Raw genomic sequence first — 9973 nt, 5'->3', positions numbered from 1 at the left:
GTTTTGGATCTCTTTATTTTTAAAATATCTATCTCAGTAGGTTGTTATAAAAATTAACTGAGACTGTCCATTTAAAGCATTTCATTCAGCACCAGACACACAGAAAGACATTCAATAGATGGCAGCTTTATTTTTACTTTGAAAACTTTGAAACTAAATAAATGCATAATTTATTAATGCAATTTTTACTAAATGTAACAAAAGCAGCTTAATTTTTTTTTCAAGAAAAAAATGCTTATTTTAATAGCAGAAAGGAAGGACTCAAAAATTCAGTTTAAAATATGATAAACAACAAGTTTATACTGTATAACACAGGGAGCTATATTCAATATCTTGTAGTAACTTATGGTGAAAAAGAATATAAAAACAAATATGTGTATGCTCATGTATGACTGAAGCATTGTGCTGTACACCAGAAATTGACACAACATTGTAAAACTGACTATACTTCAATAAAAATACATTAAAAATATGTTTATAAACACACAAAAAGAAATTAAAAAGAATTAAATTGCTTTAAAGACTACAATAAAATAACTTGTTAGCTTTTATATTTGCATTTTGTTGATTCTAAAATAAAGCATATAATGTTGTCAACTGTTTCTGAAAAAAAAAAAATACTACCTGAAACCAAATAAAAGAGATCATTGACACAATAGCAATGCTATAAATAATTAACGTTGCTCATTAGGTGTGAGTCAACATATACGAAGTGCTTGCCCTTTGCTAGCAGCTGTGTGATGCCTTTTCTATTTGTAAGCTTATTGAACCTTCACAATTAGTCCAAGACAAAGGGAATTATTACATCCTTCTGCTGATGAAAAAACTAAGAAACAGAACTGTGAACTAATTTACCCAAGATAACAGCTATTACTTGGAAAAGATAAAATTGCTAGCCAGACTGTGTGAATGAAGATCCACGTTCCTAATCACACACTTACATAGACCAGGCGATGAATTAAAATGGTGTGAAATGGCTCCAATGAACTAAACTGACACAGCGTTAAGTGTCACCGAGTGTTCAATGTCAGGCTGCCCTTGTAGCTGAGTTGCAGGAAGCGGAGTGCTAGGAAGATTGTCTAGAGTGTTAAAACCAAATATCCCTGCTCTTAAGCTTCAACATACTTTCAAGATTGTCTGTGCAGCACGCTTGAAACATAAGATGCCAGATGTTGATTTACCATTTCAGTACAACGCAGATTTCTCAATAGATGACACAGAATTCAGATAAAGCCTCTCTTTTCCAATACTGCTTCTTTAATGAGGAAGAGGGTGTTGTGGTCAAACAGGATTAAGATCTCTCTCTGTCTCTCTTTCTTTTTTTTCTCTCCCCTTTTATAATTCAGTAACTCATAATTTACAAAATGTGTTTCATGTGGAAATCACTAAGAATGAAACAGTGGGTGAGACATATTCTGAATGGATCTGAGCCCTGGAAATGAGGAAGTTGGTTCATTTATCAGCATGGTGACTCTAAATGAGCCACAATTCCAAGTCTTCTGATGCCTTCCTGTCCAATGATTTTTCAGTTACTTGACAGCCAAACACAACTTCTCTGTAATTCTTTTCAGTGCACTTTTTACTTCCTGATTCCTCAAGCTATAGATCAATGGGTTTAACATGGGAATCCCCACCACATAAAACACCGAAGCAAACTTATCTGTGTTCAGAGAATGGCTTGACTTGGGCAGTAGGTACATAACAATGATGGTCCCATAAAATATGGTGATGGAGGTCAGGTGGGAAGCACAGGTGGAAAAGGCTTTCTGTCTTCCTTCAGCGGAATGGATCCTCAGGATGGCAAGGAGGATGAAGTCATAGGAAACGATCACGACCAGTAGAGAGCACAGCGTATTGAACCCAGCGATGACTAACAACATCAGCTCTTTGACCTGAGTGTCAGAACAGGCCAGCGCAACCAAGGGCACGGCATCACAGTAGAAGTGGTTGACCATATTGGAGCCACAAAAAGACAACTGGAATGTCGCCACTGTCTGTACGAGACCCACACTGAACCCATAAACATACGTGCTAGCGATGATTCGTTTACAGAGTTTTTTAGGCATGAGAATGACGTAGAGTAAAGGGCTGCAGATGGCCACATACCTATCATATGCCATGACTGAGAGCAAATACTGCTCACAAACTACAAATGTGATGAAGCAGCACACCTGAAGGGCACATGCATAAAATGTTATGCTTGTAACATCACGTAGGAAATTCACCAAGGTGTTGGGGGTGACAGAGGATGTAAAAGAAAAATCAACAAAAGCCAGATGGCTGAGAAAAAAATACATGGGTCTGTGAAGCTGAGGACTGACTTGTATTAGCACAATCAAACCAAGATTACCCATGACACTAGCTAAATAGATTACCAGGAATACACCAAAGAAAATGGCTTGAAGCTCTGGATTATCTGTGAGTCCCAAGAGGATAAAGTCAGACACTGCTGAATAATTGCCTTTTGCCATGGTACAGATTTTCAGATATTTTTACAAAAAACCTCCCAGAGCACACATTCTGAGTATTCCTGTCTCCCTTGGCAATAATCAAGCAGATATTAGAAGCTGGTTCTGACCCACCATGATCTTATGATGAATGTGTCCAGGGGAGAATCTTCACGTTAGCTCTGGCAATGGAAATAAAAGCGAAAATAAACCAGTGGGACCTAATTAAACTTATAAGCTTTTGCACAGCAAAAAAAAACATAAGCAAAAAGAAAAGACAATATTTGCAAAGAATGTGACTGACAAGGGCTAACTTCCAGAATGTAAAAACAGCTCATACAACAACAATAAAGCAAACAACCCAATCAGAAAATGGGCAGAAGACCTAAACAGACATTTCTGCAATGAAGACATATAGATGGCTAATAGGCCTGTGAAAAGATGCTCAATATCTTTAATTATCAGAGAAATGCAAAACAAAACTATAATAAGGTATCACCTCACATCTGTCAGAATGGCCATCATTACAGTGTCTGCAAATGATAAATGTTGGAGAGACTGTGGACACTGTTGGTGGGAATGTAGATTGGTGCAGCCACTATGGAAAACAGTATGGAGATTTCTTAAAAAACTAAAAATAGACTTACAGTATGATCCAGCGATCCCATCCCTGGGCATATATCCAGAGAAAACTCAAATTCAAAGGTATATATGCACCCCAGTGTTCATAGCAGCATTATTTACAAGGGCCAAGTCAAGACATGGAAGCAAACTAAATGTCCATTGACAGACGACTGGATAAAGAAAATGTGGTATATGTATGTACAATGGAATACTACTCAGCCATTAAAAAGAATGAAATAATGTCATTCAAAACAACATGGATGGACCTAGAGATTATCATATTAAATGAAGTAAGTCAGAGAAAGACAAATACCATATGATACAACTTACATGTGGAATCTTAAAAAATGAGGCAAATGAACTTATTTACAAAACAGAGACAGACTCATAGACATAGAAAACAAACTTGCAGTTATGGGGAAGGGAAGGAGAGTGGGGAGATAAATTAGGAGTTTGGGGTTAGAAGATACTAACTACTATGTATAAAACAGATAAAACAAAGTCCTACTGTATAGCACAGGGAAATATTCAAAATCTTGTAATAAACTATGATGGAAAAGAATCCGAAAAGTAACATATATATATATGACTGAATCACTATGGTGCACAACAGAAATTAACACAGTATTGTAAATCAACTACACTTCATTTAAAAAAAAATGACAATATGTCTTCTTAGATTCTTGACCTTGGGATCAGGGAACCTGCCATCATTCCACTTGCAAGTCCCACTCCATGGCTCTATTTGAAAAAAATGATTTAAATGGCAATAGATCAAATGCTAAATATCTAAAATTAACTTTTTTAATGACCATAATTTTCTGCCCTTTCTTTCACCTCATTTATAACACTTCAACTTTTTGTGTATCTACTCACTGCACTGGTATAGTTAAGTAAAACTGGTTGGTATTTTAAGCAAAATAACACAAAATAATTTTGGTAGAGGATATATATACTTATGATTATATTGTATGCTAGACCAGCACTTTAAATTAATGATGTCTCGCCCTACACTATATGAATATATACATAATGAGTGTCTTTTCCCAACATATTTATTAATTACAAAGGAGAAAAATTAATTAAATATGAAAAGACTAGCTAACAATAAGGTGTCCATCAGACTGATCAAATTAAATGATAGATGATACCCACTGTTGGTAAAGGCATGGGAACGTGACGTAGGCTTACATGTCCAATAGAGGCATAATTGTCGTCATCTTTCTGGAGGGTGGTGTAAGAGTAAGCGTCAAAACTGTTTAAAATAGTCCTGCCCCTTGACATAATGACTTCAACTCTAGGAACTTAGGAAAGTCATGAAAAGTATGAAAGTGTCTGAATTATTCTGGTTTTACTTGCTCCAAAACAGGAAGTTGTCTAGGTATATTCTAATAATTGTTTAGATCTTACACGGCTCTCCAGTAAGTTAGTAAATGGCAACTTTAAAAGCTGAAGTAGGTCTACATTTATTGATATTGAAAAACGTTCATGATATAATCAAGTTAAAAAAGCAGCATGCTAAACAGGTTATACAGTGTTAAATAATTCCTGTATATTCACATCACATGTAATGACCTAGAGACATGCATGCAAACAGAAAAATGCTCACATTGTATGTGTCAAATGATACCAGTTGTTCTGTCTATAAGGTGATTCTGTGGTCCTTCCTTCCTTCCTGTTCTTCTTAATCATTCTTCACAGTCTGTGCTGTACTCTGTCAACACACTTGATGTCAGTGTCACATGTATATTTCTGTCTTGCATTCCATGTGTATGAATACTGACAATTTAAGTTTTCATTATTGTTATTGCTATAACTTGTGCTTATCTGGTGCCTGTATGGATGTTTGAAGTATTCTGAATTATTTACCACTAAAATGCACTTCATAATCTCACCTTTTGGGGGGAAATGTCTCATTGTGATATGTTTCTTACGTAGATTCATAGGTTAAGAAATTTGAACTACTTCGGTAATTGAAAGCAGTCATCCTCAAAAAGGACAAAATCAATTTACAAAATCATCACATTTCAGGTGAAAATCATGACAATTTTTTCTTTTATATTCATAGTTCTGTAGCATATCTTCAGTTTTCACCTGAAATTCTTAAATTTTACTGTAGATAGTTTTCTAAATGTTCATCATATTCAAATAAGGAGTAGGAAATCTGGAAACTATTAATTCAAAAATCTTTTACTCTTAAATGTTTTTTATCCATTGTCTTTTTTGATTTTACGACAATAAAATTAGCAGTTGCTATTATTTTCACCTTCTTACTGATGAAGAAACTAAGGTATACACAAGTGAAAAAATTGCCAGAGATCTTTTTTTGACCCGGGAAATGTCAGACCCAGCAGGATTTTAGATGCCAAGCAATCTAGGCCCTTTCCCAGAAGAGCTGTGACGCAGTGACTGCTCCAGCCTGTCAAGATGGGAGGTCAGGGACAGTAATGGCAGGCGTCCGGTATCTAGAGGACAGACTCAAAACCTGCTGCAGGGGCTTTGGGAGAAAACTGGGAGCCACTGAAATGGTCCAATAGTAGGTAAATGTGTTTAAATAAACAATGAAAAAATTAATGTTTGAGAAATGTGGATTAAGCTAGCCCTGTGTTCTGTGAGCAATGAAAATATATGTTAAATCTCCCCTCTCTAGCTGTTAGTAGCAGCTTTCTAGTCTTTGTCATTAAGCATTCAAATGGCATGTATATATTAATACACATATGTATTAAAATGATATGCATGAGTTGCAAACTCAAAACCATTTTCTGTGTAATTGAAAATTATAAAATTATTACATTTATTCGAAATGCATACATGCGCATCTCTATCTCTGTCTCTCCATCTGTGTGTCTACCTGTCCATATCACAGTTATCAGTTGAGTAGGGTAACCCCCATGTATAAATTGCTCCCTCAAGTTTATTAGTAGAGTTGGGACAAGAACTCAAGTCTTTAGACTCAGAGAAGGAAGGGAGATGACAGGCATGCACCTGCCATTTATTATTACCTTTTGTATGTTGTTTAAGAGTTTAAAAGTCTCCAAGTTTTGTAAAATTGTCCTTATTTAATTGGTAACTAACCTGGTGAGAGCCCACACATAATACAGCGCCATCCTCGGACTACAAGGCGTACGTTCTTCTCCCAAGGATGCATTGCCTAATGGGTTCATTGTGTTCTAAGAAGCTATTCCTTACCCAGTAATGACCAACTTACCCAAGATCTGCCCAGTATAACTGCATATAATCCCTGCTACTGGCAAAATGGTCTATGATGTTTCAATTATTTTGAGTGTGTTTATTTAGAATGTATGATGCCTCTGGGATTCTATCTTGAATTACATTGAATTACATTATTATTATTATTAATTTTTAGACAGTTGGAAAAAATATAATGACGTCTCATAGGCTTAAAAAAAAAGCAGTTCATTTGAGAATTAGTCTTTAGAGACCAAACCAGACTTCAGGTCATGTTAAAACAGTGACATTGAAAAAGTTAGGATACAATACTGTTCTCTTGAATAAAGAGAATTTGTTAAATATATCAATATGGAACAGTTTTATATTGTCATATTTTCTGAAGAAACTAGCAAATCAGGAAAAATTATTTGTGCTATCCATCTTTTGTTTTCATATGGGATATTGTCAATAAAGCTGGAGACTTCTGAACTGAGGATGTTGGACGGGTGGAGAAGCTGAACTTTTGTCCTATACTGGTTATATAAACAGATAATAGCTTTCATGCAATTCTTCATTTGAGAAACAGGAAATCTGGAATAAATTCTTATGGAGCAGCTAATTAATTATTTTTAATGCATTTTCATTTGAAAAGTAAGAGAATGGACATAACTTCTTATGTTTACTCTTATGTCTGAAATCTCATTCTAAGTAAAAATCTTTAGAGAATTTTATTGTACATTGAACAGATATGTAGAAATCACATATGAGGAACAGGCATTCTAATATTTTTAAGAGAAAAAAGTGAAGAAAATTTCATTTTTATTAATTCAAGTCACTTTCTTAACTTCATGAACATAAAAACCTGGTTTCTATTAATGATCGCTTTTTTCAAGGCATCCTTCACCTCCTTGTTCCTGAGGCTGTAGATTAAAGGGTTCAACATGGGAATGATCACCGTGTAGAAGACAGAGGCCATCTTGTCTGTGTCCAGGGAATGGTGAGAGCTTGGCTGTAAGTACATGAAGATGAGGGACCCGTAGAATATGGTGACTACCAGCATGTGGGAGCTACACGTGGAGAAAGCCTTGTGTCTCCCCTCAGCTGAGCGCATCCCCAGGATGGCAGAGATGATGTACACGTAGGAGACAAAGACAACCAGGAGGGAAGAAATGAACTTGATACCAGCACAGACAAAGATCCACAGCCGCTTGGTGTGAGTGTCTGAGCACGTCAGCCTGAGGAGAGGCATGTCATCACAGTAGAAATGGTTAAGGATGTTGGAGTGGCAATAGGAGAGGCGAAAGGTGAGGATGGTATGGAACAGGGCGACCAGGAAGCTATAGCTGTAGGGGGCAGCCACAAGCTGGATGCAGATTCTTGGGGTCATCACAGCCGTATAGAGGAGAGGTTTACAAATGGCCACATAGCGGTCATAGGCCATGGAAGCTAGGAGCAAACACTCAGCTGTCAGGCAAGCCAGGAAACAGCCTAACTGAGCCGCACACGCGTTGAAGGAGATCATATTCTGTTGGTACAAGAAGTTCCCCAGCATCTTGGGTGTGACGACAGAAGCATAACAGAAATCAACCAAGGCCAGGTTGCTAAGAAAGAAGTACATTGGTGTGTGGAGTCTCGCATCCGTTCTAATGACCAGGATCAGACCCAGGTTGCCTACTACTGTGAAGAGGTAGACGGAGAAGAAGAGCACAAAGAGGGGCATCTTCAACTCCTGACGGTCTGTGAGGCCCACGAGAATGAACTCTGTCACCTGTGTGCAGTTGATCTGGGTCATTTGTCTTCAGTATGTCTGCATGCATGAAGAGAGAATTAAAGCAGCTGAATTAAATTAAATTTTAATTTTAATATCCCACCACCATTCCTCTTGCACTTCCCACTCCCATGGCTCCATTTTAAAAATTGTTTTATGTGGCAGTTGACCAAATGCTAAATATCCAAAATTAAGACATTTTTTCCTTATGACCACAGCTTTCTGCTTTTTCTTTTACTGCAGATATGACACTACAACTTTTCGTGTATCTCCTTAGATCACTGTGCCTTCATCCCCACTAACTGTACTTTATCTTTGTCACCTCCTTTATTCAATGCTTACCGTACACAGCATGAACTCTGATTTGTTACTACAGCTCCTCTTTGCAACATCCAAATTGTCTTGTCCTATTTCCTGCCAGATATAACAAAATCTGAAGATTTTGAAATTTTCTTCTCTTCTTAGTTGTTTCTGAACTACCGTGAACCCTATCTAGGCAAAAGTGATTTACTACAAACTTAGCACATTCAAAATCATGTAGTCACTTACTTGAGCTGCTTTATCCCAAATCAGCGTTTTGTGTCCCAGTCTCAATGTAGCTATTTCAGACCCTTTGGATTCCTTCATGCTTCCACACACCACCCCCCATACTCTCTGTAGTTGCTAACAATTCCAACATCAGAGGGAGATCTAAAAATATGTAATAATTTCTCAACTTCTTGTCATCAGTTGCACAAAACTACTGGCTTCCACATCTTATCTTTTTTTTTTCCTATTCTACATCTGTTCCACTTTTTTTTTTGTAATGGTGTTCTCTTTCTAAAATCTAAAGCTATATTTTGGTTCTCCAACTCTTTTGTATCCCATATTTTCTTCCTCTACTAATTTATTTAATCTTTCTCATCAACCTAAAAGCAAGACATACACAAAAAGCATCACCAGCGACCTCAGACTTATATTCTTTGACTTCTATCCATTAATCTCCATTCTTTTCTTTACCCCTTCACTACTAACCATCCTGGAAAGTCATTCATTTCACCTTCAGCATTTATATCTCAGTCTATAGAATTCTGACATTTGTTCTCAGCATAATTGATGTTAAGTTACTTATTCCAAGTTCCCCAACAATCTTCTTCTTCCAAAGGCAATGAAGATGTCCTTCTTGACATCTCTGTAGCACTAGACACCACCGACATCAGCTTTCATCAGGAAAACCATTGTTTGTTGGTTTCCAAGTCACCAGAATCTCTGGATGCTCCCATATTTCTGCCCACTTTTACTTGCCTTGGTGGCTCTGCTTCCCGCGTTTATACTTTAAATAATCTATTACTTTGCAATTATCCCCTGAACCAAACTCATGCTATTTTTGCACATTCTTGTTGGGAGCTCTCATCTAATGCAATGGGGACAAATGTCATTTATGTGCTAGCAATGCAAAAGTCTGCATTTCTAGGCCAGATTTCTCCTCTGAACTCCAAGTACATATTCAAGAGATTCCCAGACAACTTCATTTAGATCTTCCCAAGGTTCCTAAAGTTAACATGCTCAAAAGGGATTTCAATAATTCAAAAACCACCCTCTCCTACTCAGATACCTTGCAGTGTATCTTTTCTAACTCAGTGAATGGTGTTGTTTTCCAACAGGTTATCCAGGTAAGAAGCCAAGAAAACACACTTACTATATCCCACTAATTTCTACTAATATACAACTAATTATTGAACCGAACAAATTATTTAGCCTTTTTTTTTTTTCAAATCTATTTCTAGTTTAGGCCTCTATCACAACCTTCTGGATTATTGTCCACTAACACTTATCTTATCCACCAATCTGGCCACCCTTTCTGTGCACGTTGCACCTTGAGTGTAATTCCTAACATGCTAATCTTAGCTTGTTACTTCCCACTGACCTTAGGATGGAGTCCAGACTTCTGAATGTGGCTAACCCTTCCTTGCAGGCTAGTCTC

General features: G+C 36.9%; 2 protein-coding genes across 2 annotated transcripts; both read right to left on the bottom strand.

Moving 5' to 3' along the window:
• Positions 1–1529: 1529 nt before the first annotated feature.
• Positions 1530–2519, bottom strand: LOC140699047 (olfactory receptor 5AL1-like). The gene is given in 1 exon segment (XM_072970824.1): positions 1530–2519. A coding segment is annotated over 1 exon segment (990 nt).
• Positions 2520–7074: 4555 nt separating this feature from the next.
• LOC140699046 (olfactory receptor 8U9) lies at positions 7075–8034 on the bottom strand. Its single transcript, XM_072970823.1, has one exon. It carries the CDS (start codon positions 8032–8034, stop codon positions 7075–7077), a length of 960 nt encoding a protein of 319 aa, XP_072826924.1.
• Positions 8035–9973: the final 1939 nt, after the last annotated feature.

Source organism: Vicugna pacos, chromosome 10, assembly GCF_048564905.1.
Source record: "Vicugna pacos chromosome 10, VicPac4, whole genome shotgun sequence".
Classification (NCBI taxonomy): Eukaryota; Metazoa; Chordata; class Mammalia; order Artiodactyla; family Camelidae; genus Vicugna; species Vicugna pacos.
This window is presented reverse-complemented; position numbering and strand designations above follow the sequence as displayed.

Coding starts and splice junctions, on each gene's coding strand:
- LOC140699046 (XM_072970823.1), bottom strand. CDS start 8,034: ATGACCCAGATCAACTGCACACAGGTGACAGAGTTCATTCTCGTGGGC.